A 20154-nucleotide genomic window follows, 5' to 3' on the forward strand; every position below is an offset into this window, starting at 1 on the left:
ACATTTTAACGGTGTTTTTTTCAAGTGTAGATGGCACTTCACAAATTTTATTGTGGTGGACTTGAAAGACAAAATCCCACGGAAGACAATTTTGGGCATATTAAAATTCTATTGACTCTCCGTTTCCTAAACTTCTATTGGCAACATTAGAAATCCTCGTAATACTCCCTTATAACGTGTCAAAATTAAATAAAATGAAGACAATTCTCCTCAATATGTAGAAAGGATAAAGACCAAATTGAAAAGAAAATAGTAAATGTTGAGAGCTAAAAAAATTATTTTATGGTATTGTTAACTTTAACGGTAAGGGACCAATATTTTTAAATAAAAAAATACAGGGATTAAATTTTGAATTTCAAAAAGAGCACAGGGACTTTGGCACGTTTAAACCAAAAATAAAACAAAAGAGCAGCAATCAAACAAGCTCAGCTGTAGCAGTTCATACCACGTGCCGACAAACAATTGGCTACAAACAGTAAAAAAAATTAAATCATATACAAAAGCAGTTTGACTTTACATGAAATAAAAGCAAACACCAACGACAGTTTCTTTGATATTGTCCGAATCCAGTTCCGATCCGACCAGCTCACTACACGACAAAGCACCACCTTCCGACAACTTGCTCAATGTAAAAAACCCCGTAAAATTAAAAAAAAATTTGCCGAAACCCCACTTAAAAATAATATTTTTTTGATAAAAAATTAATATATATTTATTTATTCATATATACATATACACACATATATATAATCTTCTAAAAAGTAGACCATCTATGGCAATTGAAGAACTTTAGAACTCTCTCTTTTTTCTTTATTACTTTTTGCTCGAAAAACTTTCACACGAAGTTCTCTATTTCATTTGTTTCTGTGTTGTTATATATATGTAACTATCCATGTATAATTCTGTTTGTTTTTCCTCTGTTTTAATTGTTTATGATTTGTTCATCTTTGTCCGTTGGATCATTCAGTTTGCTGGGGAGAGTTCTTTGATTTGATTTGATTTAGTTACTGGGGTATTGATTTGATCTTTTTGGGGTTTTGGATTCAACTTTAAAGTTTAAAGCTTTTTTTTTCTGGGAAACGTAAGAAGCTGATCTTTCAGTGTTTGGGTTTAATCATTGAGTTTCTCTTTGGGTACTGTGAAAAATATTGGTCAAAGCACAGAGCTGGTAGATGACCTAAAAGATTTTATATATATATATATAAAGCTGATTGACTGGTGGATAAACAAAGCTTTACAAAGGGGAAGAAAAGAATTTTTTTTTTTGGTCTTGTAATTTGATTTTTTTAAAAGCTATGCCGGTTGAGGTTGACAATTCCTCCACCGTCTCCGGCGACGCTAGCGTCTCTTCCACCGGTAATCAAAATCCACCTCCCAAATCCGCCGTTAAGAAGAAACGTAACCTCCCTGGAATGCCAGGTACTGTAAAAAAATTAATTATCCAATAATTAAATCAGTCTTCTTTTTGGTACTTTATTTTGTTATGAATTTAAATTTTTTTTATACAGATCCAGATGCGGAGGTGATTGCTTTATCACCTACGACTCTGTTAGCTACAAACCGTTTCGTGTGTGAAATTTGCAACAAAGGGTTTCAAAGAGACCAAAATCTTCAGCTTCATAGACGAGGTCATAATCTGCCATGGAAGTTGAGGCAAAGATCGAGCAAGGAAGTGAAGAAGAGGGTTTACGTTTGTCCTGAGCCGACATGTGTTCATCATGACCCTTCGAGAGCTTTAGGTGATCTCACGGGGATTAAGAAACATTTCTGTAGAAAACATGGTGAAAAGAAATGGAAATGTGATAAATGTTCTAAGAAATACGCTGTTCAATCGGATTGGAAAGCTCACTCTAAGATCTGTGGCACTCGAGAGTATAAATGTGATTGTGGAACTGTGTTTTCCAGGTGTTCGACTTAATTCCTATGTGAAAAAAAAATGACTTCTTTTTTCTGGGATTTGATTGTTGATTTTGGGGTTTTTCTATCTTTTTGTAGGAGGGATAGTTTTATTACCCACAGAGCTTTTTGTGATGCGTTAGCAGTGGAGAGTGCTAAAACTCAAACGAATCCTAGTTCAGAATCCGACCCAAAAGTTCAGGCGGCGGATTCATCACCACGGCGCTCACCTCCGGCTGCACCTCCGCCGGTATCTGCTCCAAGTGCTATAACTTCTTCAGATATTCGGATTCAAAGTTCTGGTAAAATACATAATTAGGGAATTTTTGTATCTTGTTAGTTTCAGTTTTGTCCTTTTTTTGATGTTGTTTGAATGGAAACAAAGACAAATTTATTTATTTATTTTTCTTGTTATTATGTCTTTGGATGAACCTTTGGAGTGTAGCAGTTTTTGTCTGTTTTTGGTCTTTTGTCGATTTTATGTTTTAGACTTTTAAATGACTCTATATATATGCCTTATATATCGGTTCTTGTTGTAGTGTTGGCTGAAGATCCAAGAACTGTTGTGGAAGAAGCTCCCACTCCAGCACCGGCACCGGCTCCACCACCGGCTGGCTTAAATGGAAGTTCTAGCAGTAGTGTTAGCTTGGTTAGCAGTGGTTGTAGCAGCAGCAGCAGCAGCAGCAGTGTATTTTCGAGCTTATTTACATCCACTACTGTATCTGCGAGCATACACCCTCCTCAACCTCTGGCACCGGCTCCACCACTGGTTGGCTTAAATGGAAGTTGTAGCGGTAGTGTCAGCCTGGTTAGCAGTGGTGCTAGCAGCAGTAGCAGTAGTGGTGTATTTGCAAGCTTATTTGCCTCCTCGACTGTATCTGCAAGCATACAACCTCCTCAACCTCCGGCTTTAACCAACTTAATTCAAGCTGACCTAGCTCCATCTACATCAATTGAACCAATTTCTTTATGCCTCTCGACCAGCCATGGCTCGTCGATATTCGGAACTACAGGGCAAGAGCGTCGGCAGCATGCACCGCCACTGCAACCTGCTATGTCTGCCACTGCACTACTGCAGAAAGCTGCACAGATGGGAGCAGCAGCAAGTAATGCATCCTTGCTTCGCGGTCTCGGTATTGTTTCATCTTCAGCACCACAAGAAAATTTACAATGGGGTCAAGCACAAGTTGACCCCGACAATGCCTCCATTGCAGCAGGGCTTGGACTCGGGCTTCCCTGTGACGGAAGTTCAGGATTAAAGGAACTGATGATGGGAACCCCAGTCTTCGGTCCTAAGCAAACTACTCTCGATTTCCTTGGGTTGGGGGTGGCTGCCGGTGGCAACCCCAATGCCAGCCTGTCTGCTCTAATTACGTCTATCGGAGGTGGATTTGATGCCACCACAGCAGCAGCATCGTTTCGAGGTGGAGATTACACCAGCAAGGACATTGGAAGAAGCTCGTGATACATTAATATGCGGCATTGCAGAAGAAAACAATGGCAATATATAATTTCCGATAAAGAATAGCCATTATGGAGGTCAGCACCGAGCCATCAAGGAGGCAATCCAGGTCTGCCTTCTACGTAACAATGGCAGCGAAAAGGACTTCCTTGTGGGGGTATATATAGCCTTTGTTGTACAAGGTAAAAGTTGATGAACCAGATGTGTATAAAGTATGTTGTAGCTAGAAAAGTTGGAACACAACATCCCTGGAAAGAGATTTTGGTTACTTTCAGACATGTATGTGTCTGGTTTTCTTTTTAAAGCTTGGAGATATCAGCAAAAGAGCAGGTTTTTTTCCAAGCTTTTCACAGTGGAGTGGTAAATTGGTTTAAATGGTGGGATTTTGATTGATTCTGATATGATTATTGGGCATAATTTCAATTTGTTTGTTTTATTTATTTGACTTTTTAATTACTTTATGAATTTCCATCTCACAATGAAACAAGGAAGAAACTTTGGACATGGGATTGCGAGAATCAATAGAAACCTTGTTTTTAGTTCAACTGGTTTGACCATTCAATTTAATCTGATTTTGAAAATATTAGTTTTTTTTTGTATAAAGATAGACCGGTTCAATCAATCAAACTGATTCGATTTTAAAAATATTATTTTTTTATATCATTCATTTTGAAAGTGATTAATTTAGATCCGATTAAATTCGTAATTCGAATTATTTATTATTTGAATTACGAATTTTTTTAATCAAATAATTATAAAAGGAGTAATTTATTATTATCTCCACCTTCTCAAGTCTTCAAAAGTCATTGAAGTCCATGAAAATGTAATCTCAAATGGTCCTTTATAGCTAGGATTTTAAATGCCAAGTTATTGAACCATGGTCCCCCTTGATTCTATTGTCCAAACCCCCCAATCTGATTTTTTGCATTTGGGAAAATTAACTTTAGAGCCCTTTTAAGGTGATGCTTATATATATATATAAAGGAGTTTTTCAAAATATTATTATTTAAATTACAAGCCTTTTAAAGTGATTTTACAGGGTAAACTGATTATCCAATTTTTAAGGTGTTTTTATTTTGGGTATCTTTACAATTTAGTCACTCAATTTTTAGGATACATTTATTTTACTCACTTAGCGTTAAATCTCTAACGAACACGTTACTTTTATTTTGGTCACTCAATTTTTAGGTCAAATTGTATAAAAAGTGGTAGAAACTAAAAAATACAAAAAAAAAGATTGTCAAATTGTGCGTATTCATCCCATTCTTGAACATTCTAAAATTATATTTTGAAATATAAATTTTAAATATTAAGATTCAAAATTTATTGTAGCAAAGCAGCTAACATTATCAAAGGATAATTTTTTTCAACAATTTATTTAATTTATTTTGATGTTTTGAAATTATTTGTCAAAATTATCAATGAAAATGATTATCTTTAATAGTTGTTCTGAAACTCAAATTTCTTTTGATTTTATGATCTTGAATCTTCCATGGTAAGCTAAAAGCAAAGAAAAACCATTACAATTAATTTAATTAATTAATTTTCTTTCATTTCAAACAAAACTGATAATTTTTTCATCACTTCTTTACGCAAATGAAGAACAAACAATTAATTTAATTAATTACAAGTATTTTTTCCTTTAGTTTTAGCTTGGCATAGAAGATTTGATATCGTATATTCTGGCCTAGATCAACCTAAGTTAAATGGAGTCTCTACCATCCTGATTAAAAAATCAAATATGAAACTTCATACACCTTAAGATTCATAGGACGAAAAAAGCATTTTTGAGGTCCTTATACTCATTATGCCTAGCATTGAATGACCGGGTATTCACCCTATCAATATCTCAAATCAATGATGGGTTCGATTCGGATCTTGCCTAAACGGCACCCAAATCGGACCGAACCATTTGTCAGGCTATTGTTCTCTTGTTTTGTTCCTTCAAAGTAATGGAGTAAGACATCGATTTCTCAAAAAGATCAATTCTTTTGATTGCATGATAGACTTCCCTGAAAAACATTGGCGCATGTGTAAACGAGGCGCTCTACCAACTGAGCTATAGCCCTTGTGTTTGTGATACATATTTTATCATATTATGTAGATAATTTCTTGTCAAGATGAATACTACATGATCCAACATCATAATCATACCCTTTTGGTCGGTTTGATTGGTATTGCTTAGAAGTAATATTGGATTTATAATCCATCGATGTAATAGGTCCCTTTTCTTTCTCTTTATGATTCCTTATGGTAATAAATGACATACTTAACTCAGCGGTTAGAGTATTGCTTTCATACGACGGGAGTCATTGATTCAAATCCAATAGTAGGTAGAACTTATTAGGATTTCGTTAAGGATAATCTAGAAGCATAAAATAAAATTTTAAAAGGAGATTAAATTAATTAATTTTAATATTATAGTAACAAATCAGTTGATATTATCAATGGATAAAAAAATTTCAACAATTTATTTTAATGTTTTTAAAATTTAAAATTTTAATGTTAAAAAAATAAAAATTAGAATTTCGGCAATGGGACAAACAAGTACAATTTAACAATTTTATGTATTATTTTGGTTTCCATCGCTTTTTCACTTTAATCCTTGATTTTTTTTTACCCCAATCAATACTTCAAAAAAATATTTTTTGGGTGACCAAAATGAAAGTGTAAACATGATGTGGTGCGTACAGTTAATCGCTGTTAGAGATTTAACGCTTGAGTGACTAAAATGAAAGCACCCTAAAAGTTGGATGACCAACTAAGTAGTTTACCTTTTTTTAATAAGGGTTTAGTCGTTTTCTGGGGTATGAACTTTGCAACTACAACCACATTGGGGCTTGTACTTTTTTGGTCCAAAATAGCTTCTAAACTTGGCAAATTTTCCACATTGGGGCTTGAGCTTTCTTTTTGTCCAAGTTAGTCTTGAACGTGGCAATTGTTCATGTATTGGGGCTTGAATTATTTTTGGTCCAAGTTGGTCCAAGTTAGTTCAGACTCTCGATGTGAGAATAACTGTCAAGTTTAGGGACTAACTTGAATAAAAAAATTGTAGTCCTAATGTGAGAGAAAAATTGTCTAATTCACTCCCTGATATGAGAACAATTACCAAGTTCGAGAACCAACTTGGATACCAAAAAGTTTAGACCTCAATGTAATTTTTTTTGTCAAATTTGGACCCCAAATAATAATTTAACCCCTTTTTTTAATGATGCTTTGATATTGTTTTAGTATTTATTTTTGGTCGAGAGATTGTGTTTGTACAATTGTACTTAGTTGCATGATAATAAATTTAAAACATTAGAAGGGTAAAAAGGTCAAGTCTTGGTAAATAATGAGACATTGATGCTTGCCTTTTGTTGGAGAACATTAATGTCTTGTTGTCGACTTAGAAATATTATTTTGTAATTATTCCAAATAATAAAATTGTTGCTCAAACTTTTTTTTTCTTTTTTTTTTTGAATTTTAAATGGTCATTAAGGATTATAATAAATTTTTTTAAAAAATTATTGTAACGATCTAATTTTTGCCAATGTCGGAAATGTCAATTTCGAAACCAAATTTGATAAAGCCGAGATGTTCAGAAAGTTAAAATGAAAACATTACGAGTACTTCAATTTTTTTCAAAAAAAGCAATTAAACCTTTTTTTTTTTGCACTCAATTGAATACTTGAACCGTTAAAATGCATCAAAAAAACTCTAAATTTTTCAAAATTTAATCCTCCTATTTTAATTTATTAAAATTTTGATCTTCGTTCTTTACGAAAATTGAGAAGATACTTCTATAGGCAATGACCCTGATCCCTTCCCCAAATGCTATAATATTAAAATAATACTTTAGCCCCTAAAAAGATGTTTTAGCTTCGTCCTTGTCTATAACAATTATGGTTGAGGACTAGGATGACAATTCAAATATATCTCTTTCAGAATAATTAATCGAATAAATTAAAATTTTTTTAAAAAAATAGATAAATTCGATTCAAGTCAATTCAATATTTGAAAATTTCATATTTGTAAATACAAAAGATTTTTGTTGTTGTTGTTGTTGAAAGCATTGATATAAATGATGGGATGTGGCAGTTGGGGACCATTATTCTACCAAATTGGTTTCTTCTTCCTTCTTCTAGCTACCACTGTTTACTAGTCTCCGCATGGTTATTGTGAGAATCATCCTCAATGAGCACATTCGATCCTTTGTATCAACACTATTATTTCGTGTTTAAGTCAATTTTGAGTTAAGGTTATTTTGAGTTCAAACTATTAATGATTTGCCCATTTTAGGTTTGGGTTTTTTTTTGGATTGAATCATCTTAGGTTAAGGTCATTTTAGATTATTCGTCTAGGTCATTTCAAGTTTGATTCATTTATAACATGTGTCATTTTGGGTTAGACGAGTTCGATTTTTTCACCTTTTATGATCAAATTAATTTGTTATATCCTGCCTTGATTGGAACACGTGGCAACATGAGAATCGACTGGAGAGACACTCGCGAGTGGCACTTCGTCTTATACCATTTGGATGCCTCGTATAACCCATGGAAGAGACCATCCATCATTAACCATCCGATTGGACCCTCAGTTAGGCCACTTAGTATTAACGGGTACACTCTTCTCAAGAGTGGGCCACTCGGGAACCATCACTCTTCTATAAATACCTCAAGATATCAACATAGTAGGGGACTCTTCTTCTCTCTCAAAACCTTGACACACTAAGCTCTCATCCTACTCCACTTGAGCCCTCCACTCTTTTAGCTCTCGGCCCCGGTGAAGGCGAATTGACCTTCGTCATCACTATCCCACTCCTCACCTTCTCCACCCTCGTTGATATTGTATATTAACAAAATTAAATCAAATTTAAATTAATTGAATTACAAAATAATATTTCTAATATGAAAAAAAAAACAGAATTAAAATGGATTCCAAGCAAGATCAAATTAATTAAGGACCGGGGCCCCGCTTAATAGATAAGTCAACAACAAGACATTCATCAATGTTTCATTCATCATGATTTGACCTTTTTACCCTTTTTATCAAAGGATAACTTTTTTGGGGCCAAATTATCAAAGGATCACTTTAAAAGGGCTCTAAAGTCAATTTTCCCTAAGGCAAAAAAGTCAGATTAGGGGTATTAGACTTGGAATCAAGCCTTGCTATAAAGGATCATTTGAGATTATATTTTCATGGGGTTCAATGACTTTCTTTTTGAAGAAGAGACAGGATCATGAATTAAGTTTAAAATGACTTGAATTTATTAATCGAATCGAAAATTAATTAATTGATTGGATTAATTGAACAAAAAATCATTAATTTGGTCTAAAACAAAACAAAAATCAATTGATCCACGTATCGATATAGACCAATTAAACCGGATTAATGTACTAATTAGTGAAGAATGGAAATTAATGAAGTAATTAAAAAGCAAATAAATAAAAATAAACAATTTAAATTATTAATTGTAAATATAATGAACACAAATACAGAGGTTTAAAAGTTTACTTTGAACCACTCCATTGTTGGCTTTTCAAGCTTGAAAAAACCTGCTCTTTTGCTGATGTTTCCAAGCTTTAAAAAAAAAAAAAAACAGACACAAACATGTCTGAAAGCAACCAAAATCTCTTTACAGAGATGTTGTGTTCCAAATTTTCTAACTACAACATACTTTATATACATCTGGTTCATCAACTTTTACCTTGTACTACAAAGGCTATATACCCCTACAAGGAAGTTGTTTTTGCCACCATTGTTACATAGAAGGCAGACCCCGATTGCCACTTAGATGGCTCGGTGCTAACTTCGGCAACCGCTATTCTTTATCGGAATTATATATTGCCATTGTTTTCTTCTGCAATGCCGTATATTTTGATAATAGATAACCCTTCACAACGTATCATGAGCTTCTTCCAATGTCCTTGTCGGTGTAATCTCCACCTCGAAACGATGCTGCCGCCGTGGCAGCATCAAATCCTCCTCCGATAGAGGTAATTAGAGCTGACAGGCCGGCAGTGGGGTTGCCACCGGCAGCTACCCCCAATCCAAGGAAATCGAGAGTAGTTTGCTTAGGACCGAACACTGGGGTTCCCATCATCAGTTCCTTTAATCCAGAACTTCCATCACAGGGAAGCCCTAGTCCAACCCCTGCTGCAATGGAGGCATTGTCAGGGTCCACTTGTGCCTGACCCCATTGTAAATTTTCTTGTGGTGCTGATGACGAAACAATACCGAGACCACGAAGCAAGGATGCATTACTTGCTGCTGCTCCCATCTGAGCAGCTTTCTGAAGTAGTGCAGTGGCTGACATAGCAGGTTGCAGCGACGGTGCATGCTGCCGATGCTCTTGCCCTGCAGTCCCGAATATTGACGAGCCATGGCTGGTCGAGAGGCATAGAGAAATTGGTTCGATTGATGCAGATGGAGCAAGGTCAGGTCGAATTAAATTGGTTAAAGGAGGAGGTTGAGGAGGTTGTATGCTTGCAGATACAGTTGAGGAGGCAAATAAACTTGCAAATACACCACTGCTGCTGCTATTGCTAGCACCACTGCTAACCAGGCTGATGCAACCGCTACAACTTCCATTTAAGCCAGCCGATGGTGGAGCTGGTGCCGTAGGTTGAGGAGGTCGAATGCTTGCAGATACAGTCGAGGAGGTAAATAAGCTCGAAAATACACCGCTGCTGCTGCTACAACCACTGCTAATCAAGCTGACACTAGTGCTACAACTTCCATTTAAGCTAGCTGGAGGTGGAGCCGGTGCCAGTGCCGGAGCTGGTGCTGGAGCTGGTGCTGGAGCTGCAGCTTTTTCCACGATAATACTTGGAACTTCAGCCAACACTACAACAAGAACCCATATATAAGACATATATACAGTCATTTTAAAGTCTTAAACATGAAATCGACAAAAGACCAATAACAGACAAAAACTACTACACTCCAAAGATTCATCCAAAGACATAATAACAACAAAATAAATAAATAAAATTTGTCCTTGTTTCAATTCAAACTACATAAAAAAAGGGCAAAACCGAAACTAACAAGATACAAAATTCTCTAATTATGTGTTTTACCAGAACTTTGAATCGGCATATCTGAAAAAGTTACTGCACTCGGAGCAGACACTGGCGGAGATGCAGGCGGTGGCAATGAATCCGCCGCCTGAACTTTTGGGTCGGGTTCCGAACTGAGATTCGTTTGTGTTTTAGCACTCTCCACTGCTAACGCATCACAAAAAGCTCTGTGGGTAATAAAACTGTCCCTCCTACAAAAAAATGAACAAAAAGAATCCAAAATCAACAATCAAATCCCAGAAAAAAGAACCCATATTTTTCACCTAGGAATTAAGTCGAACACCTGGAAAACACAGTTCCACAATCACATTTATACTCTCGAGTGCCACAGATCTTAGAGTGAGCTTTCCAATCCGATTGAACAGCGTACTTCTTAGAACATTTATCACATTTCCATTTCTTTTCACCATGTTTTCTACAGAAATGCTTCTTAATCCCCGTGAGATCACCTAAAGCTCTCGAAGGGTCATGATGAACACACGTCGGCTCAGGACAAACATAAACCTTCTTCTTCACTTCCTTGCTCGATCTTTGCCTCAGCTTCCATGGCAGATTATGACCTCGTCTATGAAGCTGAAGATTTTGGTCCCTTTGAAACCCTTTGTTACAAATTTCACACACGAATCGGTTCGTAGCTAACAAAGTCGTAGGTGATAAAGCAATCACCTCTGCATCTGGATCTGTATAAAAAAAATTAAATTCATAACAAAATAAAGTACCAAAATTAAGGCTGATTTGATTATTGGATAATTAATTTATTTTACAGTACCCGGCATTCCAGGGAGGTTACGTTTCTTCTTAACGGTGGATTTGGGAGGTGGGCTTTGGTTACCGGTGGAAGAGACGCTGGCGTTGCCGGAGACGGTGGAGGAATTGTCAACCTCAACCGGCATAGCTTTAAAAAAATCAAATTACTAGAACCAAAAAAAAAAGGTTCTTTTTTCCCCTTTGTAAAGCTTCGTTTATCTACCAGTCAATCAGCTTTATATATATAAAAAATCTTTAGGCCATCTACCAGCTCTGTGCTTTGACCAAAAATTTTCACAGTACCCAAACAGAAGCTCAATGATTAAACCCAAACACAGAAAGATCAACTTCTTACGTTTCCCAGAAAAAAAAAAGTTTAAACTTTGAAGTTGAATCCAAAACCCCAAAAAGATCAATTAAATACCAAGTAACCAAATCGAATCAAAGAACCCTCCCCAGCAAACTGAATGATCCAACGGTCAAAGATGAGCAAATAATAAACAATTAAAACACAGGAAAGAAAACCCAGGATTATATATGGATAAGTTAAAATATATATATATATATTAACAAGGCTAAAAAGGAACACACAAAAAATGAAATACAGAACTTCGTGTGAAAGTTTTAGAGCAAAAAATATTAAAGAAAAGATAGAGAGAGAGTGTTCTAAAGTTCTTCAATTGCCGTACCTGGTTTACTTTTCAGAAGATATATGAATATATTAATTTTAAGTGGGGTTTCAGCAATTTTTTAGCAGTTAGTCCCTGTAGTTCTCTTTTTATTCTTTCTAATTTAATTTTAAAATTCTGATTTAATAGTTAATCTTATTATATTTCGGGTTGCGCCATACATATGAAAGAATATAGAATAATGATGTATTTGGCGAATCAAATACCATGGTCTAATAAGGAACCTTTTGGATTCATTGATAATTTTTTGAAAGATTTCTTCGAAAATGTTTCATTAACTCCTCATTTATATCGAGTTGACCTTGTTGTTGCGAGAATTCTTAATTCATGAGTTGTAGGGAGGGTGTCACCATAAACAGCGACTAAAGCAAGTGTTGGATTCAAAGCTGGTATTAAAGAGTATAAATTGAATGGGCGTAATCGGGCCTTCTTTTTACATATCTCTCGTTATTTGGGACCCTATTCACCTCTTTTCTTTTCTTTTTCTTCTATTGAATCGAGAAAAAAATAATATATTTGAAAAGTAGATAGACTAAATTCTAAATAATTGATTTGGTGGCTATGCAACAAGAAGAATTCATGTATTTTATATTTGAAAAGTAAATGGACTAAGTTCTAAATAATTGAAGAGTACAACGACACGAAGCAAATTTTAACCATTTAAAATTTTAGTCCACTCATTATCGTTGTTGATAGTTTTTATCAAAATTTATCAACTTAACATCTTTATATTCTATCGTGTCATATGATGACAGAAAAATTAAAATTCCAAATTGACAAAATATAATATAAAAATGCTTACTATTTTTAACAACTAGACATAGATTTTTAAATAAAAATTTTTTTAAAAGTATAAGGACTAAATATCAAATATTATTAAATTATAGGGACTAACAACATATTTTAACTTTTTTACTGTTTACCGTGAGGGAGTTGTGAGGAAGAGGTGTTTTGTCGTGTAGTGAAGTGGTCATCCGAACTGGATCGAACAAGATCAAAGAAGCTGTGGTCGGTGTTATTTTATTTCTTGTAAAGTCAAACCACTTTTGTTTAGATGATTGGTTTATTTCACTGCTTTCGGCCAATTGTTCGCCGGCACGTGGTATGAACCGCTAGAACTGAGCTTATTAGATTGTTGCCCGTTAGTTTTATTTATTTTTCATAACCACCTTGTGGGGTTTTGTCTTAATTTTATTTCTCAAAACTTATTTATTTAATTTTGTTTCGTTTTTAAGGTGTCTATATTCGATTTTAGGTTCAAAATTTTGTCTCCCGTTCTTAAAAAAGGCACGGGGCACCACTATTAGTCAATGAAAAGTGGTTCACACGATTAAATAACGATGCTAAAAACTACATGTGAAAGCAAGGGTGAAGTCAAAAAATTTTAAGAGTGTAGATAAAAATTAAGTTAGATGTTATTATAAGAGGTAAAATATAATTTTATGATTTTATTAACTTGTAATTTTATATTTTTAAATGATTAAATTGAAATTTTATGATTTTGAGGATCAAAATGTAATTTTACCATACACTAATTTATAATTTTATAAAACTTATAAGGCCTGCCTCATCCACGGTGTAAATGGAAGAGTTTGTGTATAATGAGATTAAACTAGTGACCTATAGCATGTAGATTATATTTATGGATAATATTTTAATGCTAAAATTAAATATAAAAATTCATATAATTATATTCACCTTTTCTCTTTTCATCGAGATAATTTTAATTAAAAAAAGCTAAAATAATAAAAAATATATAACTAATTTTCACCTATTTTTTATCGTACTTAGCATGAATTAATTTGAAGGTGATTAAAAATAAAATGGATTTATTTCAACAAATCCCAAGTTGCGAACTATAAAAAAGGATTTATTTCAACATAATAAAATTAAAAGAGATAAAATCAATTAGACCTAATCATGAGTTGGGTCGGGTCTGGTCGATATAAAGGTGTCTAAAAAGATATAAGAGAAATTAAAAACTCTTCACGGAATATTAGAACTAGACCAGATCATGAGTCGAGTCAGGCCGATGTAAAATTCTAGGATTATTTTTTAGGCCTGAGCCTGACCCAAAAAATGGGCTTAAAACTTTATCAAAGCCCGACCTAAATTAAAAATGCTAAACTCAAGCTCGACTAGTCCTTATTAATTTTTTTTATATAAAACAAAATTTAAAAAATATAATACATCAAATACACTAAAAAATTAAATAATACTAAGATAATTGCAACTTAGTGAATAAGTCCCTCTAAAACAGTAACAAAATTTACCCGAACCCTCCCATATTTCGGGCGGGCCGTCCGACCCATGGACAGGTCTAACTGACAACAATACAATAATATCCATTCTAATCGAAATAAGACTCAATCGATGGAAAATGGGTTAATTGAATCTCCCGTGATGGTTAACATGTCCAATGTAGAACTTAAATGGTACGAACTTGAAGTACCTACAAAACTTAGTGCACTAAACAAATCTTAAAAAGGCCTACCAAATACTATTGTTCAAATCGATTTTTAATTTCTTTACCTAACCTAATGATAATAAATGGTAAAGGCCCATTTGGGATCCATCAAAGGGCCCAAACAAAACCCAATTTGGAGATATAAAGACATTGAAATGATCTTAAACAATGATGGGTTGTTTTTAGGCAAAAGCATCCATTCATGGGTTTTGGATTTCAAAGATTCCCACCTACCATGTTTTATTAATTAACCCCATGTGTGATCCGATGGTTAAAAGTGTTTACCTGAGTTTGAGTCATGCCAGTCACGTTGGTTGTTCGAACTTTGCCTTATTATTATAATTTACCAAAAAAACTAATTTTAAAAACATTGTATAATAATTATTAATTGTTTTTTACTCACTTGATTTTTTAAAAACATTTATTAAAAAATTGAAATTTCACTAAATAATATCCAAAAAATCATAAAACAAAACTCGTTTTTGTTAAAATAAAATACAAAAACCCAAAATCCAAAATGAAAAAAATCGAAAATCGAAAACCGAATCCAACTTATCCTTACCCCAAAACAAAAGAAATTCAAGATAGAATAAATTTGTAAATTTGTAGATTGTAGATATATGGCCCATAATTGATTTTATTTCTATGAAGCATAAAATAGATAAGAATGGATAAGAATTTTAAGCTTCTCTCTTTTATTTTTATTTTTTTCCTTTGTTTTTTTGTGGTAATCTTTAATCCTAGCTTACTATTTTTTGTCCATTCCCATATCAACAAAATTTCCATTTTATACATCCTCAAAATTTACACCAACCACACCCTTGATTTTGTGAGTATAATACGCTTTAGCACATTCGAACCCGTATCTTCCTCCATTGACAATAATACCCATACTAATTTAACCAACAAAATTTTTATTTTATATATTCTTGAAATTTTCACTAACCACACTATTAATTTTGTCCTTTCTAAAAAATATTTTTTTGAAGTTAAACATGATTTTTTTATGTTTGGTCACAAAAAGAACATGGACAAAAAAGTTGATAAATTTTGTCATATTTTTGTATAGATTTTATTTTATTTTAATTGATTTTGTCACAAAAAGATCCTTTGATATTGTCACCAACATGCATGCATTGGTGCACATTTTAAATTGAACAAAGAATAGGAACCTTGAAAAGGGTATATATTTGATGCTCGAATGGAATATTTGAGGGTTATTTCGGTAATAAATAATTGGGATAAATTAATCTTTAGTCCTTACATTTGATAAAAAATTTTCACTTTGGTCTCTAATTTTTTTTTGTCCACGTTAGTCTCTAAACTTGATAGATTTTTTTTCCCATTTTGGTTCCTAAACATGAATCTCGTTAAGGTATGATCATGTGACACAATCTCTGTATGCAATGTGATTATGCCTTAGCGAAATCTAAGTTTAGGGATCAAATTCAGAAAAGTTATCAAAAACTAAATATTTTTTTATCACAAACAATATATGGGAGTTGATATCAAAAGGTCAAATTATGGTTTTGACCCCTAAAATGAAAATTTTAGTTTTGGTCCTTTAAATTTCATAAAATTTTAATTAGTACATGATAAAATTATACTTTAGCTCCTAAAATGATAAAACTTTCATTTAGTCATTTAAAAGATTATAAATATACCAACTCTTAAAATGGTGAATTTATATTTTAACTCTCATAAAAACATACAACTAATTCCGACCCCTCAAAAATTTATTGACCCCTCAAATGACTAAATTTCAAATTCCAACATAATAAAAGGACCAAAACTAGAATTAGACCGATATAAAAAAGACTATATCACCTTCATTATCCCCTCTCTTTGTAAATAAAGCCAATGAGGGAGAGGGAAAAGAGGGAGAGAAGAAGCACCGGAGATATTCGAGTCGGATCCGGGTCATCTTTCGGATCGTCAATCCGTAAAAAAGACCCAATTTAGCTTTCAGATCTTTCCTCTTTTCTTTCACCCTCGATTGTTTGTTTTCGCTTTACGATTTTTTTACTGATTCGATAATAGCTTTTACCTAAGGTTCCTCTGGCATCGAATATTAGCAGATTAAACGCTACAAAGCTACTTGAACAGGTTCAATTTTACTATTTTTCAATCCTTTTTCGCGTTTGGGTTGTTGGGTATTTGCGAAAAGTTTCAATTTTTGTGAATTTTATTTACAATTACCCATATTTTGTTTTCATATTGTTTTGCAGAAAGCTTTAAGCTTTGAAATGGGATCATTAAACTTAAGCTATGCTTTGTTTTGTTTTCTTTTTATTAGGGACCATACATTGAAATGTAATTACTGGATATTAGAAGTAAAAAAATCTGCATTTTTATCATCCATAAATGGTGAAATTTCTAGTTTTTAACTGTTCTATGTGTTGAAACTTGAAAGAAATAAGCTTCATTGGAGTAGAATTAGTATTAATTGTTGATATGTTATGTATTAGTCTTTGAAGGACAATTGCAGAAACCAGTTGTGTAATTAAACTGTTTTCACTGTTTACACATGTTGAGGTTCGGTCGGCTCCTAAGTGTCGTCCGCCAGCCAGCCGACTGGACCACTAACAACAGAAGGTATTGTCCTCGGGAGAGGATTTTGTCCCCAGCTTCTGCGGAGAGCTAGTGTTTCTTGAGCGGCTGCGGAGGGGGTTGCCTTGACTGTACATGAGTGTACGACCATGAGCGTCTCGCCCTTGGTGGGTGGGTGGCCATACACCTACGTATGGTCAAGGTGCCCTTGGCTTTGTGAACCAAGCTCTCAAAGTAGTCAGCTCATGGCAAGCTGGTTTGGGGCAGAGCACGAGAGACAAAACTCTCGTCAGGGACAATACCTTAGGTTGTTGGGAGTCGGGTCGGTTGCTCAGCGGACGACACTTTGAAGACTTCTTCCAAAGGAGCCGACCGACCCTCAACAAGACAGTAATTGTTGTTGTTTTGGAATTTAAGGGTTGTTGTGTTAGTCTCTTTTTCCTTATTCCGAGTAATTAGATATCCGATACTAGGTTTTATTCTAATCCATCTTTGTAACAGGGAAAAAACTATGGCTGTGTCTGGTTCCAAGGTTGTTTTTGGAGATGTTTATGTGGACGAGTTAGTGTCGAGTTGCGGGAATGGCTTTGAGTTTTTGAAACCTAAAGGGGTTTATTTTGCTGATCGAAGCCATATCAGTTGCCGAAAAGCTGGTATGGTTTTGAGAAAGCAAGAACAACCCCTCTTTGTTTGTGGACACTATGTTTCTCCCACAATGTCGAGAAATTCCAAATATAATCCTCCTTTTGGTCCAAGGATTAAAAGTAGTCGCACTTCGCCTTTGCCATGTTCCTCTTCTAGGGCCGTCCACGATGTGTCATTTGATGGCAGTTCTAGTGATGATCAAACCACAAGTTTGCCTCTACGGTATGTCCTCATCTTGTATTTACCCTACTATATGCTTTAAACATTTCCGACACTGGCTATCTATGCTTGTACTCAATTTCCACATTTTGGTCATTTGGTGTTGATTTCAGAGCTATTCCGAGTGAGCGAACATTGACACTTGTTTCCGGGTCATGTTATCTCCCCCATCCCGCTAAGGTAGAAAAGGGAGGGGAGGACGCGCACTTCATTTGTGCTGATGAACAAGCCATAGGAGTAGCCGATGGTGTAGGTGGCTGGGCTGAAGTCGGTATTGATGCTGGTGAATTTGCTCGTGAACTTATGTCTAATTCGGTGAAAGCAATTCGAGATGAACCCAAAGGTTCAGTTGACCCGGCCAGAGTATTAGAGAAGGCCCATTCAAGCACAAAATCACAAGGATCCTCAACTGCATGCATCATTTCCCTTCACAAGGAGGTTTGTTTTCACTTTAAAAGGCTAGTCTCATCGAGTTTGATTGTTAGTGAATTTTGGTATATAACTTGGGTTGCCCAAGTTTGATTACATTCATGCCGATTCATGTACTTACTATCTCGACAGGGACTACATGCAATAAATTTGGGGGACAGCGGTTTCATAGTTGTTAGAGATGGTTCAACTGTTTTTCATTCCCCAGTGCAGCAACACGGTTTCAATTTTACTTATCAGTTGGAGAGCGGTAACAATGGTGATCTACCGAGCTCTGGTCAGGTTAGTCGATGACTCGTTACTCCGCCCTGATAAAAGGAATCTGTTATAGTGGTTTTCCTTTCTTTGTTCACCGTGTTTAAGGCAATATCTTTGAAAATAGTAGAAATGGCATTGTCTTGACAAATGCATGCATGCATAGTGCACTAAAGATCGATAAAAATTGACCATTGGACACACCCACATAAATACATGCATGCATACATATATATACGCGCGCTAAAGATCGATAAAAGTTGACCATTGGACACACACACACAAAAATGCATGCATGCATGCATACATATATATACCCACGCGCGCTAAAGATTGATAGAAATTGACCATTGGACCTCATTTGGCTGCATTTCTTAAATGGCTTGGTGCTCAGAGATATAATCAAAACATGTTTTATTATGAGAAAATGTACTTGAGAGGTCCCTATATATAGGGACCAGATCAAATTTGTCCCTCTACTATTAAATGGATTAATTTAGTCTTTGTACTATTAAAAAGAATCAAATAAGGCCAAGTTGGAAAAGATTTAAACTTTTTAGTTTAAAAAATATCATTTACTATTTAACAGAATTAAATTTTTAAAAGTTTTTATGATTTTGTAAATGAGATTTTTTGTTTGTAATTGAATTGCAATAGAAAAAATAATTTTCAAGATAAGTTTTACTTAGTAAATGTTAATTCAGTTATAATTTGGACTTATTTGATTCTATTTAATTGTATAGAGATTAAATTTATCCATTTAATAATAGAGGGACTAAGTTGATCCAGATTCTATAATACAAGGACTAAGTTGAAACAATATAAATTTCTTTTTTCTTTCTTGACTCTAATTGCAACTCAATATCCTTAACCTAACTATTGGTTTGGAATTTCTTTTCCAGGTTTTCCGAATTCCCATTCTGCCAGGTGATGTCATTGTTGCCGGAACTGACGGGCTGTTCGATAATCTATACAATAACGAGGTTGCTGCTGTTGTTGTCCACGCTTTAAGAGCTGGCTTCAGTCCTGAATCGACTGCTAAAGAGATAGTAGCTTTGGCTCGTGAACGAGCAGTGGATAAGAACAAGCAGACACCCTTTGCCAAAGCCGCTCAAGATGCCGGGTATCGGTATAACGGCGGCAAGCTTGACGACATCACCGTGGTCGTTTCCTTCATTACTAGCTCCCCCGATGTGTGAGTTTTCTCCGAGTTGGTGAACCTATTGAGGCCTTGTATAAAATTTTAAGAGTAGTTTTCATGGTGGGTTTTTAGGCGTTGGAAAGCTTCATTAGTTAAGTTAAATTTTGTCCATGGAAAATAAATAATTCATATTTACTTTCCATCAATCCTTTAGTTTACAAAGTTTTGATCTTTGCTTTAATTGCTTCATGCTTAATTAGAAGAGGTTAAGTAATTATTCATCCATTTTGATGGACTTAGGTATGAGGCCCATTAAATAAAAATAAAATATTTATTTTTAACAAAATATATGTAGAAATATGCATTGTTTTAGAATCGGATTGATTAGAATCAATCAAACCATCGGTTCAATTTTAAACTATTAAAAATTTTAAAAAATCTGTTCAATCGTCACTTCAATCGATTTTCTAGTTAATTTAAGGGTAACTATTAAAATAATCATTTTTATTTACTTTAAGTTATATTTTAGTCACGTTTGAAATGTTACGTTTTAGTCACTTACGTTAAGTGTTGTAACATTTTAGTCATTGAGC

General features: G+C 34.4%; 3 protein-coding genes across 3 annotated transcripts; 2 read left to right on the forward strand and 1 right to left on the reverse strand.

The window, feature by feature from the left end:
- The first annotated feature begins 757 nt into the window (after positions 1-757).
- Positions 758-3794, forward strand: LOC105787552 (zinc finger protein GAI-ASSOCIATED FACTOR 1). The gene is made up of 4 exons (XM_012613997.2): positions 758-1419; positions 1509-1905; positions 1996-2198; positions 2436-3794. Exons 1-4 carry the CDS (start codon positions 1296-1298, stop codon positions 3359-3361), a joined length of 1650 nt encoding a protein of 549 aa, XP_012469451.1. The 5' UTR covers positions 758-1295; the 3' UTR covers positions 3362-3794.
- A 4991-nt stretch (positions 3795-8785) lies between these two features.
- Positions 8786-11856, reverse strand: LOC105787551 (zinc finger protein GAI-ASSOCIATED FACTOR 1). The gene is given in 5 exon segments (XM_012613995.2): positions 8786-9278; positions 9280-10186; positions 10420-10610; positions 10703-11099; positions 11189-11856. Coding segments are annotated over 5 exon segments (1662 nt in total). The 5' UTR covers positions 11313-11856; the 3' UTR covers positions 8786-9235.
- Positions 11857-16159: 4303 nt separating this feature from the next.
- On the forward strand, positions 16160-19802 carry LOC105787555 (probable protein phosphatase 2C 80). Its single transcript, XM_012614001.2, has 5 exons — positions 16160-16428; positions 17374-17739; positions 17850-18174; positions 18298-18447; positions 19323-19802. Exons 2-5 carry the CDS (start codon positions 17384-17386, stop codon positions 19617-19619), a joined length of 1128 nt encoding a protein of 375 aa, XP_012469455.1. The 5' UTR covers positions 16160-16428; positions 17374-17383; the 3' UTR covers positions 19620-19802.
- The last annotated feature ends 352 nt before the right edge of the window (positions 19803-20154 follow it).

This window comes from Gossypium raimondii, chromosome 2, assembly GCF_025698545.1.
Source record: "Gossypium raimondii isolate GPD5lz chromosome 2, ASM2569854v1, whole genome shotgun sequence".
Lineage (NCBI taxonomy): Eukaryota > Viridiplantae > Streptophyta > Magnoliopsida > Malvales > Malvaceae > Gossypium > Gossypium raimondii.